This window comes from Heteronotia binoei, chromosome 3 (assembly GCF_032191835.1).
Source record: "Heteronotia binoei isolate CCM8104 ecotype False Entrance Well chromosome 3, APGP_CSIRO_Hbin_v1, whole genome shotgun sequence".
In the NCBI taxonomy this organism is placed as follows: Eukaryota; Metazoa; Chordata; class Lepidosauria; order Squamata; family Gekkonidae; genus Heteronotia; species Heteronotia binoei.
The window spans coordinates 84,825,612-84,848,678 of NC_083225.1; the positions used below are offsets into that span (position 1 = coordinate 84,825,612).

Sequence of the window (23,067 nt, forward strand, 5' to 3'; positions counted from 1 at the left end):
CCAATTTTAGTGCCACTCTTCCCCACTGAGTTTTCCAATTAGATTCTGTGAGGGCAATCAGCAGTCAGCGAGTAAACGAGTGGGCCAGCAGCGGGAGTGGGGTCCCAATGCCTGTGTTTTGCTTTGCCGTGGGGGGGGGAGGTTGGGCTCGAGCCCTTTGGCGCCACCAGCTGGGATCTGCCTGCCTGCTCCCTGGCCAGGCGAGGGGAACAAGGGAGCTAGTAACTTTGCAAGCGGCGGGGGTGGGGTTGCCAGTACCCATGCTTTGCTTTGTTTTTAGGGGAAGAAGCCCTTTGCCACCCAGCAGCTTAGCTGGGGGAACTGATCCAGGGCCACGCTCTGTGTGCGGGGGTAGGGGGCATGCCAATGCCTGGGCCGCCAGCCTGCGTGGAAAGCTGCCTCTTAACTCTGCCTGGTAGGGAGGAGAAGGTGAGAGGAGCTGGCCGGAGGCAGCTTGTCCAGGTCTAACCCTGGCAACGACAACTCCAGAGAATGGTCCAGGAAGAGGTAGAGCGCGGGTGGGAGAGAGAAAGAACAGACTCCTATTTGTATGCATGTTCTCTCTTTCATTTTTGTTGCCTTAGCTAGCCCAACAAACTAGCCGTTAGGAGAGCCTTGCAATTCCCCCCACCCTATGACGCTGGCCCTCCTCCGTTTCAGCTACTGTGATCACATTTTTAGAAGTATTTATTAAGTGGCACCACTGCACCAGGCAACAAACCTCCCTTGCTTCCAAAGTCACAGCCTTTGATCTAGTCTGCTTATCATTTTTCTCTCCTCCCCGAGCGAGGACGGTGGTGGAGCTGGGGAGGGAATGCAAAGTGTTCGTTTTCACAGAATGCAAGCTTTTATTGCTGTAATAAGAAATGTAAATGCCCCATGGGGAAAAAACCCCCATTTTTCTTAAGAGTCTGGTCTGGGGGTTATCCTGATTTAGTTTTGTGCCCTGTAGCCAACTCCAAACGTCAAGGGTGATCGTCTCTGTGCTGGCTATTCGGTAGACTTGGAGCTTTGTGACTAGTTGCAGTTCTTTATTGCGCCTTTGTTTAAATGGTAATGGCAAGGAAAAAGGAAAGGTCCCCTGTGCAAGCACAAGTCGTTTCCGACTCTGGGGTGACGTTGCTTTCCTCCTCCTCGCCCTCCCGCTTTTCTCTCCTCCCTCCCTCCCTCCCGCAGGGGCCAGTGCTGCCTGCTTGGGCGTGAGAGAACCTCTGCCTTCCCTGCCTCCCGTGCCGTGCTGTCCCTCCCCGACCCCCCATCGTCGACGAGCGAGTGAGCGAAGGAGCGGAGCGAGGCATGTGCCAGGAGCAGCGGCGGCCCAGGGTTGGGGGGCTTGTGGTGACCGGTGGCTGCGGCGCTGAGGCCAGGCGAGGCTGAGGGGAAGGTGCCCCTATCCATTATTTCCTAGGGAGGGAAGGGATTTAAAAGATGTGCAGTCCCTTTAAATGTGATGGCCAGAACTCCCTTGAAGTTCAATTATGTTTGTCACACCCTTGTTCCTGGCTCCGCCTCCAATGACTCCTGGCTCCACCCCCAAAGTATCCTGGCTCCAACCCCCAGCTTCCTTAGGTCTTTATGCTTTTTGTGGCAAAATGCCCAATTATCTATCAGACCTAACCACTCCAAGTCATCGCAGGGCATTTATGTTGGCCAGACTAAACGCGTTTCCCTCCAAAGTTTTACAAGGGAGATATCAGCGAGTCCCTTTAGCCGACAGACTTTGCTCCTGTGGAGCGAATACCCCTGACTCAATCCAGCATATATTGCTTGATTGTTCTTTTTACCATAACCTCCGTAAAGATTTATTTGGCAAGCTTTCTTTTTCTCCAGATTTGTCTATTCTGCCACCCTGTTATTATTTATTGAGTGATACTGAGGGGGTGGTTAGTGAGGCTGTGGCAAAATTTCTGGCTGACATCCTTAAATTTAATTCTGACCATGTTTGAATGTATCTGTAAGCTCGGTTTTATTTTGATTTTATCTCCAATGTTTAAATTTTTATATTCTGTGTATTTTTATCTGAACCTATTATGCCATTAAAGGTTTGGTATGGTATGGTATGGAATTGGACTTGGCAACCCTAGCTCCAACAAGCTAAAAACCTCAAATTCTGTGCCTTATTATGAAAGAAATTGCTGCGAGTCATTATTTGTTTCATCTGTTTCCAGCTTGCAGATGCATAAAGAGGTGTCTGAAATAGATTTCCCAGTCTGTTGGAGGGTACAATGGAGGATTAAGTTTCAAGAGTGGCAAACTGGGGCAGCACAGCATCCTAAATAGCAGCCTGAATGCCCCCACCCTATCAGGCCTCTCCAGATTCCCTGATAGGCTCCAGCTTCCTGCACTCACTGCTGGCCCACCCCCTCCACCCAGCAAGAGCCGCCCTTACTTTTTCCATGCTCTCTCATCCCTGCAGTGCTGCAAACAGGACCCATGGTGATTCTAGCCCCTGGCTTCTACAATCCTGAAAATCAGGGATCCTAGGAAAAATGTTCCCATGCTATCCAATTTGAGAAAAAACAACAACAAAAGACACACATTCAAAACCAGCCCTGCATTTGATGCAGAATTAAACATTAAAAACTAAATCTGTGACACACAAAGTACTAATTTTAAGAATAAATGGTTTTTACACCCTGCTTTTCTCTCTTGAAGAGTCTCAAAGCCGCTTATATTTGCATTCCATTTTTGTCCCCACAACAGGCATCTTGTGAAGTAGGAGGCACTAATTTTAAAAGTGTTTTTATTTTTTTTTCTACAGTAGAGAACACAATTGCACAATTCTACAACAAAGAAACAAAAAAGAGAGGGATCCTCTTCAACAGCATTCTTTTGTATGTCAAAAGCTAAACAAATTTAATAGGTATATACCCAAGGGTCATTTTGTAGAAAAATCTTTCCAGGAACTCATTAGCATAAGTTATTTGCATATGCCAGATCTCCTGACATCACTGAAAGTGTGTCAGAAGGCAACACCCACCACTCAGGCTACACCTCCAAATCTCCAGGTGTTTCCCAACTCAGAGCTGGCAATCTGGAGAAAAATTGCCTGAGCTACAGAAAGCATCTCACTCTTCAAAAAGTCCTCAATATCTCAGTACCGTGAAAGAGCACTGTGCATCCGACAGAAAACAGCAAGAAAAGACTTCCATCAAAACTACATCCCACAGCAAAAATCCAACTTTTACTTTCCTGAATTTTTGAACCATGTCTCTTGCAATGTAAGCAGAAGGTGCCCACCCCTCCCCCTCCTCCACATCACCCCCACTGATGCCTGCTCTTTGTAAGGCAAGCCCCAGGCTGCTTGCTCTGCCCTGCCTTGGTGCATTTGCTTTTGATGGAGCAGCCTACTTCTCCTTCTCCTCCCAAGGCAAGTGCACCAAGGCAGAACAGAGCAAGCAGCCCAGGGCTTGCCTTGCAATGTAAGCAGAAGGTGCCCACTCCTCTCCCCCTCTTTCACACTGATGCCCACTCTTTGCAAGAAGTCCAGGAACCCCTCCCCCCCCCAACTTACCGAGCAGTAGCCAATCCAGCCTGGTGGCCAGGCAGGCAGAAACTCCAAGTGTGGCCTCAAACTCGGCCCCTTTTAGGGCCGAGGGGGGTGGGGCCAGATTTCAAATGAGTCGGCCAACACTGTAGCCTGTCTGCAACAGAAGCAGAGCTAGAGAGACAGAGCACTATGTGTGTGTCCTTATAAGTAAAAAATTAAATACTTTGTTTCTTCTCTCCCGGCACATCGATCCTGTGCATTCCCACTGGAAATGAGCTTTGCTGTATATACACTGAATTTTCAGTAAAACAGGAATTTCATCACATAGAGACGTTTGGAAGGGCTTTCTTTTTATATATATTTTATTTCTTTTCTGCAACAGGCTGATTTGCTTTTCCTGGGATATCCAGATTGCAGATGTTCAAATTTATGTACTTTAACAAAAATATTCTGCATATCTGTTGTAAAAATGTAACTTCAAAAAATATAAACACTCAATGTGGTTTGATCTTGAGTTGCCTTATTACCTGATTGGCTGAGTTCTACACAGGATCTTGGTATTCTGCCCTGTGCCTGTTTGTCTCATTAGCTGTACTGAATCCCCAGCTTTTCAGATTTTTTGTAAAGTTCCTAGGCCCTTCAGATCTGAAGAGAGTAGGCAAAATGTGTAAATTTGCTGTATTTTTATCTCTCCCCTCCCCTCCCCAGCTACTGCAATAAAGGTTGCCTTTAAAGAGAAGCTTTAGAATGGGAGACCTCCAGTCGTTCTGTCTGTACGTCCTGAGAGGAGCCAGCATAATCTGACTCATCTTGTATTGACATGGGATATAAATGGTAAGCTTTATTCTTGCATTAGGTTCCAAATTTGGTGAATATATTTTTACATGTAGTCTTTTCTTGATATAGAAATACAACTTATACCCAAGTTTGAATATCCAAGGAAGCTTACCTGTGAAACAGCCGGTTCCAGCCTGTGGCCCCATTATTGGAACTGGAATTGTTCGGGTTCTACTTTCACTTCCACTGGCATATGCAGAAGGGTGACAGCCCCCATCATAAATTTATAAATTGCACAATGGACTTAACTGTTCTACTCATGAATGTTTGATTTCTGCTATCAGTGGAACTTTGGTGAGTCATGCATTGGAATTAAATAAGTATCAGTGCGGCACTGCACATTGTGAATGATATAGGGGAGGGACAGTTGCTCAGTGGTAGAGCATCTGCTTGGTAAGCAGAAGGTCCCAGGTTCAATCCCTGGCATTTCCAACTAAAAAGGATCCAGGCAAGTAGGCGTGGAAAACCTCAGCTTGAGACTCTGGAGAGCTGTGCCAGGCTGAGAAGACAATACTGACTTTAATGGACTGAGGATCTGATTCAGTATAAAGCAGCTTCATATGTTCATATATTTTTGTACTTTGCTATTGATCTTTAGAAAATTGTCTTGTTATTCATTCTAGTGTATTTAAATGTCAGTAATTTCAGCCTTATATGTGAATGCTGGCATGCATTTTGAGTTTCCTTTGCTGTGGATTCACTTGTTCTGTGGTTCTTGCTCACTTCTTGTGTGAAGAAACACAAAAGAAGGGGCAAAATCTGATTGTTTGGTGCGGTGGTATTTGATTATTGGTGCCAGTATGATGAATTCTTAATTTTACTTTTAGAACTGCATGTGTGGTTTTGGCATCATCCAGAGGGCTTCAGTTCCTGTTGATCTTTAATACTTTGGGATAGTGACAGTTTTGGACCAGTTTCAGCCAGTGTTAACTTAGCACCCCAGCCATCCCAGTATAACGAAGATGAGTGTTCCAAAGAAGAGCAAAACCTACCACTTTCATGATGAATGGGAAGTGGACTACTTCACCATGGTGAAAGACAAGTGTTGTTGTCTACTTTGTAATGTTGCTGTATCCTTGCCCAAAAAGGGTAATCTGGAGCGTTATTACAAGGCTCTGCATAGCAATAAGTTTGATGCTGATTTTCTACCCAAAAGCAAAATTCGTAAACTGAAGCTCAAAGAACTTAAATCTAAATTGACTGCACAGCAACAGTTGATGACGAAGTCAAGGTCACATTCAGTCAATGCAACCATGGCATCCTCAAGATCAGCAACCTGATCACAAAGAAATGCAAACCTTTCAATGAAGGAGAATTTGGAAAAAATTGTTTTCTTGAAGCAGCAGACAATCTTTTTGAAGGATTTAAGAATAAGAAAGAGGTCGTAGCTGCTGTTCAAGATGTACAATTGTCAAGAAACACCGTCATGCGGTGAATAGAAAAGATGTGTGGAGACACAGCTGAACAACTGTTGGCGGATGTTTCAGTTTGTGTTGCTTTCTCACTCCAACTGGATGAATCTAAAGACATAAGAGACATAGTCCAGTTATTAGTCTTTATCCGGATGGTTTTTGAAGACTTCAGTGTTAAAGAACTACTTGGAATGATTTCTTTAAAAGAGAGAACTACCGGTCAGGAAATATTCAGCTCTTTCCATTCTTTTGTGACAAAGTGTAATCTTTCATTGCATAAACTTGTTTCCATCACTACTGATGGAACAAGAGCAATGACAGGTGAGGTTAACAGTTTCATAGGCCTCTGTAGACAGCATGACAACTTTCCAGATTTCCTTTCTTGCCACTGCATCATTCATCAGCAAGTTTTGGCAAGCAAGAGACTCAATACAAAAACTGTCATGGACATCACTTTCAAAACTGTAAATTCAATTCATGGAAGATCACTTCAAAGATGGCTTTTCAATCTTATTCTTGATGAAGGGGCAGCAGAAATCATTTTGCACACAGATGTAAGGTGGCTAAGTAGGCACAACTTTCTGCAAAGATTTTGTGATTTGCTGAATGAAATAAGAAGGTTTTTGAAGGAGGGGGGAGATGACAAAGCAGAGTTGGAAGATCAGTGGTTATGTGATCTGGCATTTCTTGCTGACTTTACAGGCGAACTAAGTGATATGAACATTGAACTACAAGGTAAAAACAAATGCATTGGCAAGATGATGAGTACAGTTTCATCTTACAAGAGCAAATTTGAGCTAATGATGACTGACCTTGCAAGCAACACTTTTGATCATTTTCCTAAAACGCAGGACTATCTGGGACAATATCCAAATTTTGTTTTTCAGAACAAGAAGTGTGTGACAGAAATCTGCTTTGTTATCCAGAAATTCGAAAAAAGATTCTGTAACTTCCAAAGAATTGAAAAAGTTGTGGAGTACTTGACATACCCATTCGAAGCAGATATGGACATTAAGGCAACTGCAGCTGCTATCAGTAAAAATTACTCATTGAACAAGGCATCTCTTGAAAACAAAATAGTAACCCTTAAAAATGACATTTTTCTCAAGATTCGTGCTGAGCAAGAATCGTTTTGGAAGCTAGTGCCTAGAGACAAATTTCCCAACTTGAGAAGATGCAGTGAAGCTGTACACTCCTGTTTGGGTTCAACTTATTTGTGTGAATCTGCGTTTTCCCATCTGAAAATGACAAATAATATACAGCGTTCCAACATGACAGATGAACATCTCCAGGATTCCCTGAGACTGGCCGTCACGCAGTATTCACCCAACTTCAAAAAGCTGGTGGATGAAATGCAGGCTCAGACATCTCACTAATTAGCAAGAGCAAAGTTTTAAAGATTGCGCAAGATCACCCTGGATCAAAACTTCACCTACATTTAACACAAATTACTCAATAAAAGTTAAAGACAGTTATTAAGACAGTTAAAAAAAAGTTATAACAATAACAATTTAAGAAAAACTGTTCGCAGTTCTTTCTGGATCTTCATCTCTGTTTTGTTTTTGCTTATTTTGCTTACCAGTTCATGACAGAAGGTGCATTGTAAATGGGGGGTGGGGGTGGAATCCAACTTTGGTGGGTTAAAATCTAATTAGAAACTAATCTGAAACTTAATTTTCATGGTGGTAGATCACCAGCACTTTTGTCCGAAAAAAATAGATCACGACCTGTTCGAAGTTGGACATGCCTGACATAGTGTGTATGTGACATTAAATTGGGATCAGTGAAAAAGGCTTTTTTGGCTGAAATGTATATGGTCCAGTTTCATTAGATTATGGTTCCACAGTTCCATTAAAATTATACTGCTGTATTGTTTGTAATGTGTACTGCAGGCTAGGGGTGGGAACAGAACCCAAAAATCGAGGCTTGTGAAGGTTCATTGTTCATGGGCTTCGTGAATCATGTACCTCCACAGACTTTCGCCTTTAACTGAGCAGGTCATGGTTCCTTATGTTTGTGAAGGCATTCATAAAGTCCTCCCTTAACTTGCTGAGTTGTGCTACCACACCAGCTTGCCAGGTTTGATTCCCCACTCCTCCACTTGCACCTGTTGGAATGGCCTTGCATTAGCCATAGCTCTCGTATGAGTTGTCCTTGAAAGGGCAGCTTCTGGGAGAGCTCTCTCAGTCCCACCCACCTCACAGGGTGTCTGTTGTGGGGGAAGGAGATAAAGGAGATTGTAAGCTGCTCTGAGACTCTGATTCAGAGAGAAATGCGGGGTATAAATCTGCGGTCTTCTTCTTCTCAGCAAGCAAAGAGAAGGCATTTTAAATGCCCTCCCTTCACTTGCTGAGTTATGCACATGCTGCCATGGCAGCACATCTCAGCAAGTGAAGGAAGGGCATTTGTATGCTTTCCCTTCACTCCCTGAGTTGTGCTGCTATGGTACAACCCATGGAGTGAAGGGAAGGTATTTTAAATGCCTTCCCTTCATTTGTTGAGTCATGAATGTGCCACCACAGTGACACGCCTCAGCAAGTGAAGGGAGGACATTCTGAATGCCTTCCCTTCACTCGAGTCAAGCCGCTGCAGTATGACTCAGAGACTGAAGGGAAGACATTTTAAATGCTCTCTCTTCACTTGCTAAATTTTGTGCATGCCACCACTGTGGCATGTCTCAATGAGTGAAGGGAAGGCAATCCCTGTTGCCTTGGCAAACCTCTGCACTAGAGTGCCTGGCTCACAGACTGCTCCCATAGATCGCATGGCAGTCCATAGGCGGTCCATGAGAGATGTGATTGCATGGACTGAGATCACAGAGCATGAACCAGGACCCAGTCCATGATGAAATCTGGTCCTTGAGCTGGTCCATGCCCATTCCTACTGCACAATGTATGATCTGTATGACCTAAAGGTCTGTTTTGTTTTTAATGAACAATTTAAATGCACCTTTTAGGTATACACTTTTTTGAGTGATCAGTTGCTTTGTATACATTTTGAATACACTGCTACTGTTTTGATTCTTGTGTGATGTGACTCAATTTTTTCTTGAGAGATCTGCTCTCTGTGTGTTTTGATTCCCCTGTGCTATGGATACTGTTGCTGTAGGGCTGCTAGATCCCTCATGGCAACCAGCAAGGGATGGGTGGACCTACCTGGAGAAAGATGAAAGCCCAGACCTCATGGCAGCTCTGCATTGGAAGTGACATCATCATATCAGCGATGCCTAGGTGACACTCTGGTTTTTGGGCAAAAACTCTGTGGTAGAGCCAGTGTTATCATAGAGTTTTGCCCAAATACCAGAGCACTACATGGACATCATTGGTGTGATGATGTCACTCCCTGTGTGACACCAGAAACAATGCCTGGACCTTTCCTCTGTCTGCCAGCTGATTGACGGCTGGGGGCAGGGCCTGGCAGCAGGGAACCCCATCTCCACCATTGCTTTAGAAGAAAACCTGAGCAAATAACTGCATGAACAAAGAGGCTGGATGAAGACTTTTCAAAAAATTATCTTGCCTCAGCCTTTTTGCAGTAGTTAGGAAAGAACCAGTAGAGAACACAACAATTGCATATTTAGCAGTTTTCATGTTAGGCAAATTATATTACCCAGGTTTAGGAGTCTTACACATGGAAACCCAGTCTGATACCCAAAGCAATCTGATAAGGAAAGCCTAAGATTCAATTGCAAAATCATTGTGAGAATTTACACAATGACTGTATTTTCATGACAATTATCACTATTCTATAATAGCTTGACATCAATTCTTCAAGAACTGCAGCAGAGATGTTAAAAGTTTCAGAGGATGCAGGGATGAAAAGAGCAAAGCAAAGTCACAAAGGTTACATGAAAAAAGTCAAAAAGGCTGGGCGTGGGGGGGGGGTTGGCCACAGCAAACGAAAGAATGAGATATTGATTAAAGGTTTGGCTGCAGATAAAAACTTGGAGATTTGTCACTATTAGACGGGAGAGGTACAGAATAACAAAAATGGAGTGCCAGGTCTCACATTTGGACTTGAAAGGCTTACATTAATTATTTACTTATTTTATTTCTTTGGTATTTCATGCAGAATTAAACTTTTAGTTTATTGACAAGAGTTTTATGAGCTATCATGGTTTCAGACAGAATAATAGCACCTTCTCCTACTGAACTGTACTTGGGTACATGCCATATATTCAGATACTGATTTTTCTTGTTGTGGTTTTTTTCTCTCTCATTGAATTAAGGGAGAATCTAAACAGTATACCTTGCAAAACACATTAGCACTCCACACTGGATTTTACAGAGGCAGCATCAACAGAATTAATAAATGTACTAAATTCAAGTAATCTGATTGACTAATTAGCAGAAATCCTACATTTTACCCATTATTCAACTGAAGTGTTTTAAAAATAAGAATCCATTAGGTAATCACACACTCTAACAACAATAAGGAAACTTGTATGCATTTTGGAAAGCAAAATTTCATTCAAGCATGACATAGATGCTGAAATTATACCATTACAATCATAATATTTGCTTTTCTTTTTTTAGCCCACAGTTGCAATTTGTGGAAAGGCACCAGGTGAAGAAAATGAATTATCTTTGTTTAGTCATTTCCTTTTTAGTGATATATGTGATAAGATATATCCAGAGGACAATCGTATTTGTAATAGTATGGAATTTGAAATATGTTCCTGAATGTTAAGCAATCTGTTATCATTAATAACAACATAGTTATTCCCTGAATATTAACAGACAATATTTATAGCTTGCACAACATTGAACAAGAACTGATGAGTTAAAAAAAAACTCATCTTCCCAAGTGATTGTGTATGAGTGATCTAATTTCACAATTCCCATGCAATTTTAATGAGGTTCACATGACCCACGGGCTTATTTGGTTCACCAGAACTTTTATCAGCCAATGTAACCCATGATGTTATTAAACTCAGGGCCAGTATTCAGGAGAGAAGATGAGGGCTCTTGTCTCTCCCCCCCCCCCAAAAAAGTCTTGGGACATAAAATATAATCCACAAACCCCACAATGCATCGATATATATATATTTAACCAGGTCATTAATCTGTGCGGTAATTACATAATAATTTCTATGTGAGCAATAACACAGAAATTTCTGTGTAAGAAAATTGTAATTTCTATGTAAGAAAATATTTCATTATAATTCAGCATCCATACCTGTGGGCACATGAAAGAGATTTTTGCAGTGTGGCATGCTCTTCCCAGTGTAGAAGGACAAAATTGAACTGGTACTTTGGTAGTGGAACAAGGAGCTACAATCACCTGCAAAAACATTGGGGGAAAAGCAAAAGAAAACAAAATCAATTTTTTTCCCAAACCAGTTCTTTTCTTTTCCCTCATATCGACACTGCTGATGTTTATGTGATTAATGTGTTCCACTGTATGCCTTCTCTCCTCTCAGCATGCAAGATCTGCTAAAGCTGATAAAGTGCATTGCAGTAAACAGTGCTTAGTGGCAGTCACAGCACACTTGTCCCCCAGAAACTAAAAACACCATGTTACAAGCCACAAAGAAGAAAGTGGAGGTTGTTTGAAAGCATGAAAGGAATAGAACTTCAAGTTGTGTATTGCCACTTTATCATTTTTCCCACGCAGAAAAGTCTTATATGCCTACTCAATTAAAAAGCAACAAACCAGTTTTTAAGAAGCACCATGCATTTGCTTCTCTAAATTTCTTCCCATCATTACATACATTCATATGGGCTCAGAGAAATTACCATGCTGTGACTTACACTAAAATAACAGTATTTTGATTCACAGTTGCATTGGAAAAGTAAAGTGGCCAACTATATGATAAGATAAAGCTGTTTGAAGATTCTAAGCAGGAAACCAATATCCAAATTCCAGAAGACTATTAACACACTTGCAACTTAATGCCAAACAATTCCACAAGCATATCTACCTAAAACACTTGTGTAATGTCCCTGGTATTCATGACTGATGTCATGTGTTGTGATTGTGAAGAAGTGCTAAAGAAATTTGCTGAGATTAGGATATATTATCCTAAATGCTTTGATCAAGACTCTTTAAACAATAAGTGAGAGCTATTATATTTTAGAAATTATGGAGAGAATACAACACAGCAGACATAAACTGACCAATTTTTTTCCAAAATATGATTGTTGACAGTCATCTCTTATTTTAGTAGTCTGACCAATAATATATTCCAGCAGGTAACCTCTATTAGGGCCAAAAGCTAATAATTCTCCCCACCAAAAAAAAAATACAGTAAAGGAGAAAGACACACTTAACATGGATACTGAAATTTTTATAGATGATGATGATGATGATGATGAAGATAGATAGATAGATAGATAGATAGATAGATAGATAGATAGATAGATAGATAGATAGATAGATAGATAGATAGATAGATAGATAGAGACACATGTACACACACACACATCCCCAGCCACACTTCATTATACCCTATTTTGCAATTTACTTTAATGGCCCTTAAGGTATAATGGGGCTGTACATTCGGGATAGCCGGATATATCCTGAATCAGATTCAGCTATCAAATCTGCTATTAGGAGATATTCCCGCCCCCCAATTTTTAAACCCCAAATACTCCTTAATCTGAATTTCCTGGATTTTTTTTTGTTTGCACATTCCTAAACTGAACAATCACAGCAAGGAACAGAATATCACACCCCAAAGTCCAACAGGTAAAGTTCAAAAATGTGATCCGATCACTCTTCTCTTTTCTCAGACAGACATCCTCAGTTTTAGCAGTAAAAAAATAAGGTTCCACTTGAGGACACCAGTCCAAGGACAACTCTCAAATATGTAGTTAATCAATTCCCAGACACGCAGCTAAATGAGCACCTCCAGAACATTCAGACCCTGTTTTTGTTTAAAGCTTCATATTCAATACAAGGTGCTTCTTTGGATCCAAAATTTCCAATTCTTTACACTTCCCAGTAGGTTCTAAGCTTATGTGTGGGTGGTGCTCATTTAGCTGTGTGTCTGAGAATTGATTAACTGCATATTTGAGAATCTCTAGATGGGGGCAGGGAATCCCCCAGTTTGGAGTCCCTCACCCTGTTTCAGGGCTATCAGCAAAAGAAGGGGAATGGCCACTGGGCACTCCATTACACCCTATGGAGACCAGTCCCCAAAAGGTATAATGGAAAATTTATCTGTGGGTAGCTGGGGCTCTGTGGGAGCAGTTTGTTGAGGTAGAGGCAATCATTTTTCAGCATAGTTTCTGATGCCTCTTCTCAAAAAACTCTCCAAGTTTAAAAAAGATTGGCCCAATGGGTCCAATTCTATGAGCCACAAAAAAGTGCCCCCATTCTCCATTATTTCCAATGGAGGGAGTACATTTAAAAGGTATGCATTCTCTTCAAAAGCAATTGGCAGAATTCACTTCTGAGTTCAACTGCACTTCTTCTCTCACCTCTCCCAGAGACTCCTTCCCCTCTCCTGATAAGTCCCCACTGACTCCTGATAAGTCCCCACTGGCTAGTCTGTCTCAACTGACAACCCTAGTCTGAATACCCATATTTCCTAAAGAATTTCAACAATTTGTTGTACTCATTTCTTTCTTAGAAATGAGATGGCAAAAGCACATCTATTCAGATGTACAGTGTTATTGCTGTATCCAAAATTGCTGAAACATTTTCCCCTTTTATACATTTGCTTTATAATTAATTTCTTACCTTTTGAAGGTATATGAAAAACCCTTCTATGTCAGCTTCCTTTATTCCTCACAGCATGTTCATAAATTTAAGCATGCACAGTCCTGAGTTTCTCAGTGTTCTGTTTCCTCTGTTTAAAAAATTAGCAACATGGCAACCTCTGATAACTGTGTTGGAAACTGCTTTGAAGCTAAGGTATATGGGATGTTTGTCTGCTGGAGTGACTATAGTGTCTTTACTCTTTCTAGAACTTCCAGTATCAATTACCAGAAACTCTATGAGATGGGTTTGGCTGGATTACTACCCTTATGGTGATGTCAGAGGGTGTGGCCTAATATGCTAATGAGTTTCTGGAGAACTTTTTCTACCGAAAAAAAAAAGCCCTGGCCATAGCCAAAGCCAGGAAAAAAAAGTTTTAAGAAATGATTGCAATCAACTATATTTTCTTTTTAAGACTATGACTTGATTTGGATATATTTATTAATTGGTTTGATGATGTTATGGCTTCAGGGTTTTCTTGCAATATGTAGTATATACTTAGGTCATTCCCTCAACCTTTTAGGCCCTGATCTGATTTTATCCCTGGCTTGTCCAGGCTCAGTCTCTAAACTGGTACAATACTGGAAATCCACATCAGAAAACAGAGCTCCAGACCAGCAGAAACTGAGTTATTTTTCCATGCATTAACTGCCCACTATATCTTATTATAAAGTAATAATACCCCCCCCAATTTTTTACTGGTGCTGAGCATTTAAAAATCCAATAGTCTTTAAAGACAGATTAAAACAATGCACTGTAATAGCTACCACTGAAAAAGTATTCTAGCCATACAGCAAACATAGCATGATAACAGGCACTAAATATGCGTTATCAGAAGAACTTAAGGTTTAATGTACAAATGTTACTGGAACTGTCAGACAGCCAGTGACATAACCCAATATTAACAGGTTTACAACCAGTGTTGTCTTGCTATCTGCACAGTTTCATCTAGAAATCCTGCTGACATAGCTAAGCTTTAGGCTGTGCAAGAAATATTACAGAACTGTGCCTAATAAATATACTTGGACCCAGTGATAGGTCAGACAGGAGCTATTTTAAATTGCTTTGCTCAATCTTAGGCTAGCTAAACTCTTGGGCAAGCTAAATTCAATTAGCGTAAAACAGGATGTGTGAAGAGCCCCATGGCGCAGAGTGGTAAAGCTGCAGTACTGCAGTCCTAAGCTCTGCTCATGACCTGAGTTCGATCCTGGAGGAAGCTGGGTTCAGATAGCTGACTTGAGGTTGATTCAGCCTTCCATCCTTCCGAGGTCGGTAAAATGAGTACCCAGCTTGCTGTGGGGAAAGCGTAGATGACTGGGGAAGGCAATGGCAAACCACCCTGTGAAGAAATGCCTTGCCTCAGCTGGCTTGTAAAAAGGTCTGTCTGTGAGCTCAGAGACAAGTAGGAAGGGTGGGGGGGGGGAGGTAGCCCCTGGCATTACAACAGCATCTGGGCTACCTCTTAAGAGATTCTAATAACAGCTACTTGAAGAGGCAATGGACATTCTTTTCCTCTAGGCAGGAAACAGAGTGGAGAGGGCACTGGGCTAGACCAGCCCCAGAGATTATCTCCAGGAATGAGCTGCAGATTTCCCAGAACGCATGGGGGGTTTCCCAGAATGCCTACCAGAAGGAGGCTTCCTGGGGGACAACAGGAAAAGAAGCCTAAACCTGGGCGGACCAGGTAACAAGGAGTGGAGAGTGATATAAAATGGGTGGAGTCAGAGGATTAGTAAAAGTGCTTGCTCTGACGAGCAGGGGTCTCTTCTCTCTAGAAGCAGGGACTGGAAGAGATGAGACTACTACTCTCCAGCCAGTAGTCAGCAACCATATTTGACCATGTGGCTGGGTCTGGATGGATGCAAGAAGCCTGAAGCATGAAGTATCCTTAGAACCCTTTTTGTAACTTACTAACTTAGATGTGCCTTCTCTGCTTAAACATCTGCTGGGCAAGTGTTTAAACCAGGGACAGAAGGATGCGTTTCAAACCAACTTTTATTTGATCTTCTGGTTGCTGATTGTGTGCTGTGCTAAAATTATGCTTGTAATTTTTCACTTTTTAAAAATAAACCTTTTTTTTATATTGAAGGCTGGTAGTAAAGCTCTGTACCACATAGTTCCCCAACCGCCTTAGACCACGCTACTGTGAGAGGGGCGTCCCAGGAAGGGGGAAGGCATGCAGTTGGCAAGGGTGCCAGTCCTCCAGGGGCCTCCCAAAGAAGGACATTGGCCTCTGTAATAACCAGGTGCTGGGAAGCAGAGGACCTCGAGGCCAGGCCTCAACACTGGAAAGGGGGATTGGGAGTCCTGTTCGTCTCAGTCAGGAACCCCTAAAATGAGCAGGTGGTAGCAGCATGCCCTGGTGGCAGGAGGAAGAATAGCTCCCTCCAGGAATTGGCAACTCAAGAGGGAGCTGACGGGACTGGGTCTGAAGATCGAATCGGGCCGGTTCCATCACACACCCCATAAAAAATCTGCCGTGAAAACACTGTGAAAGCAATGTCACCTCAGAGTCAGAAACAACTGGCGCTTGCACAGGGTACTACCTTTACCTTAAAAAAACAAACAAAACAGGATGTGGTAGAGAGGGCAAAATCTTTCTGGACGCAGCTGATTAAGCAAAGGTGGTCTTTAGAAATAAGATAAGTTGTTTTGCAAAGCTCAGGAGACATAGGAGTATTCCAAATAAGGGCAAAAGAAATGTATGCTTGGCAAATATACTATATAAAGGAAGTTTAAGTGTTGTAAGCAATAGACATCTGTGCATGCCCAAATGTTTATTTCAAATTATAAAAAGCTAATCCTATTACTTGGGTAGAGTCCTTGGATTCCTGCTGCCAGGGTCCCCCTTTATTGCAATAAAGCTTTGTCTGCTTCTGAGATCTCACAGGTAGTGTTCATCATTGGGTGCTGGCACACCAGGCTAAGGGCCTCCACAGCTAACACCATAACTTCTTTAGTTTTTGTCTACTCCCAGAACACATTTCAGAGATTTTTTTTTGTTGCCACCAGAAGGTTGTGAATTGGAGATGTGCTTCCCAGTAACCTGCAACCCAGGCTGATTCTACATTCATGCTTGGGTCTGATTTTCTGAGCACTGAAATCGCCTTCTAGAAATCTGGAGTATATTTTTTCATCTACACTCAAAATTTTGTTCCTGGACTTCCCCTTCACATTTGCTTGCTTTACAGGAGGCGGGGAGGGAGGCAGGTTTAATTCCTTTGTCCTTTCTTGAGAAATGAGTTTATTGCCCTGTTTCCCAGGAAAGATATCATCTTTATGGTTCTGTGGAATGTGCTTCCTGAAAAACCCTCATTCAAAAGTAGTCTTGGAAAGTCAGGGGCAACTCCATGCTGAAAACGGTGTCAGAGCCAATTCAGGAATTTAAATGTAAATGACAATCAAAACACTGGAGCAAGACAGAAGTCAAGACACATTGTAATGTAGATGATCACTTTTGAAAGCGCAGCATTACTAGATCTTTTGCCCAGTGTGAAATCAGCCCCAGACACTGTATTTCTGTTACAGGAAACTTTTCAATTTAAGGATCATTTCTCCACCACCCCAGCACTCTAAGCTACCATGCATACAGGGAAAGCTTTGGAAATCTCACTAATAGTGATTGCTACTCAGGCAAGCATTTCTCTGCCCTATTTTTGCATTTTGATAAGTGTGATCCAAGCAGGCTTTTTAATGGGTGAGGACACCAACTGCAAAACACCAATTTAGAAAAACTATGTGCTATAGAGATCTGTATTCTCTCCTATTGATAGTACTGAAAGCCACTATGAGGTCCAGGAGACTCAGTAATATTCCAACTACCTTGTTTCTTGCAATCTAATTTACTAGGACATCCAAACAATACTAAAATGGGATCTGAAACCCACGATGAAATGAGTCTACCTTTCATCTCAAAAGTTTAGAGTTATACCAGTACCAGCCACTAAAGCACTTTGCCTCCAAACAGATATTAATAACCATTCTGTTACTGTTTATATCATATGGGTACAAAGAGGGCTACTTCAAGATAAGTTGGGGGTACAAAGAGGGCTACTTCAAGATAAGTTGGGGGGGCGGGGTGGGGGGGCTCCCTCTAGGTATCCTACCCCCCAGGGAAAGTGTATGCGCAATACATAGCCTCTCCTCTCCCGGTGTAGTGAACGCTGCGTGGTCACTGTCTGGCTATGCCTGGCAGATGGTCACTGCAATGGCCTCTCCTGCATTACTGCATCCGTAGCAACACCTTCTCGCTGGTCCCCCCCGTTTTTCACAGAGTTTGCTACGTCATGGTGCGACCGAATTGTCCGGCGGTATAACTGGATGGGCAGGCTGGGCCCACCAACCTCGCCAGCCTAAGAGAAGGAAAACTCTAACATCAAACCCAGGCAGATAGAGCTCGTTAATGTAACACGTACCACCTGGAGGACTCGCTGCCGGCGTCCCAGCTTACTGGGCCATTGCATATGACCCCCAGGTGAAAGGGTGGAGCCAGTACCGCGCACACTGCACTTCACCTAAAAAATTCCTCTGCGCAGGCCTGAAGGGCATATCCACATCCACAACCCACAATGCATTAAGTCCTGCAGCGATGGGTAAGGGGCGAAACGGCAGGTGGAAGGTGCCACTGGAAGCCGCAGTCCCGATCCTGCATGTAGGCGGTTCAGGGTATTGGTTGCCTGATGCTAACCCGGAGACGAAAGCATTTTTCGGCAGCACCCTGAACGACCAAGCAGCCTTATCTAGGGACAGCACTGCTTGCTCCACATGGAGAGGGGCCTAGAAAAGGTGGCCTAAACAAAGCTCGTCTTCCCCACCCCAGTTGGCTAGCCGCGGTCAACGGGCATCCTTACTTGCGGTCAAAAAATAACAACAAAGAAAAGGCATGCACCTGCCTCACAAAGTGTGCAAAGACTAAAGCTTGCGTGTTGGAACATCAGAACCATGCTTGACACAGTAGACAGTGGTCGCCCTGAACGACGCTCTGCTCTAGTTGCCCACGAACTTCTCAGGTTGAATATCGACATAGCAGCGCTCAGTGAGGTCCGTTTCCCTGAGGAAGGTAGTCTTCAAGAACACAGTGCTGGCTATACCCTCTACTGGTCAGATAAGTCAAAGGCTGAGAGCCGCCTTTCTGGCGTTGGCTTCATGGTCAGGAACTCCATTGCCTCCAAACTCGAAAACCTGCCAACAGGTCACTCAGATCGCATCATGTCCATGCGCCTCCCACTTCAAAACAAGCAGCATGCAACACTCTTCAGTGTGTATGCCCCAACCCTTCAAGCAGATCCTGCAGAAAAGTTCTATGCTGATCTACACAACCTCGTACGGAAGACCCCTACAGAGGACAAGGTGATCATCCTTGGCGACTTCAATGCCAGAGTAGGTAAAGACTAGGAAGCCTGGAAAGGAGTACTTGGCAAACACGGCATTGGCAACTGCAATGATAACGGGTGCCTCCTGCTAGAATTCTGCACGGAGCACCAGCTCACCATCACCAACACTATCTTCCAGCAGAAGAACAGTCTGAAGACAACCTGGATGCACCCACGGTCCAAGCACTGGCACCTTATCGACTACATTCTGGTGCGCTAGAGAGACCTTCGAGATGCCTTACACACCCGAGTAATGCCCAGTGCAGAATGTCATACGGATCATCGTCTTGTACGCTGCAATCTCCGTCTTCACTTTAAACCCACACCCAGGAGAGGAGGTATCCCTCGGAGGAAGTTTCAGGTTGGCAGTCTCCAGTCAGCCGAAGTTAAAGCTGCCTTCCAGGCAAAACTCCAGTCAAGAATTGAGGACCCCAGTTGCCCCACAGACCCTTCTCCAGAAGCACTCTGGGAACACCTAAAAACTACCGTCCTGCAGATCTCTGAAGAAGTCCTCGGGTTCTCCACAAGGAAGAAAAGGACTGGTTTGATGAGAACAATCAAGAGATCCAAGATTTACTGGCGAAAAAGAGATCTGCCTACCAAGCACATCTTGCTCAGCCCTCCTGTCCTGGGAAAAAAGCAACCTTTCGCGCTGCATGTAGCAACCTCCAGCGCAAGCTTCGAGACATTCAGAACGATTGGTGGACCAAGCTTGCAGAGAGAACCCAGCTGTGTGCAGACACTGGTGATTTAAGAGGGTTCTATGAAGCCCTGAAGGCAGTATATGGTCCATCATATCAGGCTCAGAGTCCCTTGCGTGGTGCAGACGGCCAAGTGCTCCTCACAGACAAGGCATCCATACTGAACCGGTGGTCGGAGTATTTTCAGGTTCTCTTCAGTGCCAACCGCGTAGTTCAAGATTCAGCAATCCACCTCACCCCACATCAACCAGTGAAAACAGAGTTGGATGAGATCCCCACCCTAGAAGAGACTGTTAAAGCCATCAAGCAACTGAAAAGTGGCAAGGCAGCAGGAGTTGATGGAATTCCACCAGAGATCTGGAAGCATGGGGGCACAGTACTACATAGCTCACTTCACAAAGTACTTGTCACCTGCTGGGAACAAGGCAAATTACCACAGGACTTTCGCGATGCAATCATCATCACCCTATACAAGAACAAAGGGGAAAAGTCAGACTGCTCCAACTACCGGGGGATAACCCTGCTCTCCATCGCAGGCAAAATCCTTGCCAGAATACTCCTGAACAGACTGGTGCCCACCATTGCAGAAGAACTCCTCCCAGAGAGCCAGTGCGGCTTCAGAGCTAACAGGAGCACCACCGACATGGTATTTGTTCTCAGGCAGCTCCAAGAGAAATGCAGGGAACAGAACAAGGCTCTGTATGTGACTTTTGTCGACCTTACCAAAGCTTTCGATACTGTTAGCAGGAAAGGCCTGTGGCAAATCTTGGAACGTTTAGGATGTCCCCCAAGGTTCCTCAGCATGATCATCCAGCTACACGAAGACCAGCGAGGCCAAGTCAGACACTGTAACGACCTCTCGGAGCCCTTCCCAATAGGCACAGGTGTAAAGCAAGGCTGCGTTCTCGCGCCAACTCTCTTTACGATCTTCTTTAGCATGATGCTTCAAAGAGCCGCAGTAGATCTAGATGATGATGATGGTGTCTACATCCGCTATCGCACCGATGGCAGCCTGTTCAACCTGAGGCGACTAAAGGCCCACTCCAAGACAATGGAAAAACTCATCCGAGAGCTACTGTTTGCTGATGATGCTGCACTCGTCTCCCACTCGGTATCAGCTCTGCAGCATATGACGTCCTGCTTTGCAGAGGCTGCCAAGCTATTCGGCCTAGAAGTTAGTCTGAAGAAGACAGAAGTTCTCCACCAGCCTGCACCCCAGGAAGATTATCACCCTCCCTGCATCACTGTGGGTGAATCAGTTCTGAAGACAGTCCAGCAGTTCAGCTACCTGGGGTGCATCCTCTCCTCAGATGCCAAGATCGACAAGGAGATTGACAACAGGCTGGCAAAGGCAAACCGTGCATTTGGCCGACTGCACAAAAGAGTGTGGAGCAACAAGCATCTGAAAAAAGGCACAAAGATCAATGTTTACAAAGCGGTTGTGATGACAACCCTCATCTACGGCTCCGAATCGTGGGTTTTATACCGTCATCACCTGCGACTCCTCGAGCGCTTTCATCAGCGCTGCCTTCGCACCATCCTCAACATCCACTGGAGTGACTTTGTGACCAACACTGAAGTCCTCAAGCGGGCGGAGGTTACCAGCATTGAGGCACTGCTGCTGAAGACGCAGCTGCGCTGGGCAGGGCATATTTCTAGGATGGAAAACCACCGCCTTCCCAAGATTGCCCTGTATGGCGAACTCTCCACCGGCCATCGAAATAGAGGGGCACCAAAGAAGAGGTACAAGGACTCCTTGAAGAAATCCCTTGGCACCTGTCGCATCAACCATCACCAGTGGTCTGACCTAGCCTCAGATCGCAAAGCATGGAGGCACACCATCCACCAGGCTGTCTCTTCCTTTGAGAACGCACGCATAGCTGGTCTTGAGGACAAAAGGAGATTGAGGAAGAATCGCACTGCTACAGCACCAACCCTAAATCAGACTTTTCCCTGCAGCCACTGTGGCCGGACCTGCCTGTCCCGCATTGGTCTTGTCAGCCACCAGCGAGCCTGCAGCAGACGTGGACTATTGCACCCTTCTTAAATCTTCGTTCGCGAAGCCAAGCCGACAGAGAGAGAGAGAAACATATGCATCCTTCAATGCAGCTGAAATACTACTCTTTTTCAGTGGAGCATTTACTACGTAATTAGCCCAAACTAGGGTTGCCAGATCCCTGGTAGAGGTTGGGGTCTCCTGCCACCAGGCCCTGCCCCTGCCACTTGATCATCTGGAGGGGGGGCGTACCTGGAAAAAGAGACAGGCCCAGTCTGTCAGGCTCTGTAACTCTATCATACTGAAATTATAAAATACTAACCAAATGGACTTTTCTATACTAACCCCTAGCCTTTTTAATATTGTAGTCACCATGCATATCAAAGGGGACGTTTGAAGTGTTAACTTTGTTTAGGTTGTAAAGGGAGCACAGGAATGTGACCGTTAATAGATACCGCCGCTGGCCAGCATTTTCCCAGAGGCTGGGAGATAAGCAGAAGCTCTCGTGTGAAAGTTTGCACCTTCACTCCCTGTTGTTTTGAGAATAATGTCGTTGTTCAGATATTGCTTTGATGTAGATTCCATAAGACCCAGAAACACCCCTGCCAAGGTATTAGTCTCAACTTCTGTTTCAAACTATGAGTTTCCAATAAAGTACTACATTGTCTCAAATGAATACAGCCTTGAGTCTCCATCGCCTGACATTTTGAGATTAATCATCTTTAAAAAGCAGTTTATCCGAACCGGCCACTTTGAAGTCGAATGGCTGAAAAAGTTCCGGATAACGGAGAACCTCCAGGGGAACTGAAAACTCCCCCATGGCACATCCTTTGACATAGGCGAGCTGCGGGAATCGAATCCCCGTCCTACATCCAAACCCTATTCATCAGCCCACAGCAGCGGAAGCCGAGGATATCCACCGCCCTGATGGTCGCAGCCCCAGCCCGACACGAGACCCTCCTCACCAGACCTGAGACGGGAGAGCCAGGAGAGGAAGTCGATGCGTCCCGAGTGCGCCTACCCGACCCGGAGGACGAGGATGAAGGAGCCAGGGCCCCGGGGAAAGAAGATGAAGCTACCCACCTAGAAGAAAAAATCTTGGGGAAGGTGAAAACCCAGATGAAAGGGCTGGCGAGGGACCTCCGAAGCGAGATCCAGAGCAACACCCAGGTATCGCCCGGGAGGTGGGGAGGCAGATCGACCGCATGTAGTCGCTATGGAAGATGGAACGCCGGCAACCCTGAGGATCGGGACCACCCGCACCACCACAACCTCAGAATCCAGGCAGAGGTGGAGGAGCCCTGGCACCGCTGGCACCCCCTCCCAGAGGTCCCGCACCTCAAGAACCAGGAAAACCCTGGTTACTGAAGGAGGAAAGGGAAATGGCTGAGAAGCTGAATGCATTTTTTGCCTCCGTCTTCACTGTGGAAGATGAGAACTTTTTGCCTGCCCCAGAACCACTAATTTTGGAAGGGGTGTTGAAAGACCTGAGTCAGACTGAGGTGACAAAAGAGGAGGTCCTACAACTGATAGACAAATTAAAAACTAATAAGTC

At 44.3% G+C, this 23,067-nt stretch overlaps 1 protein-coding gene across 1 annotated transcript in view; it reads right to left on the reverse strand.

The window, feature by feature from the left end:
- CFAP47 (cilia and flagella associated protein 47) overlaps window positions 1-23,067 on the reverse strand; it is a 536,960-nt gene that overhangs the window by 129,032 nt on the left and 384,861 nt on the right. The window contains exon 55 of the mRNA XM_060234105.1: window positions 10,918-11,022. Coding sequence (XP_060090088.1) covers window positions 10,918-11,022 — 105 coding nt within the window. The remainder of the gene's footprint in view (window positions 1-10,917; window positions 11,023-23,067) is intronic.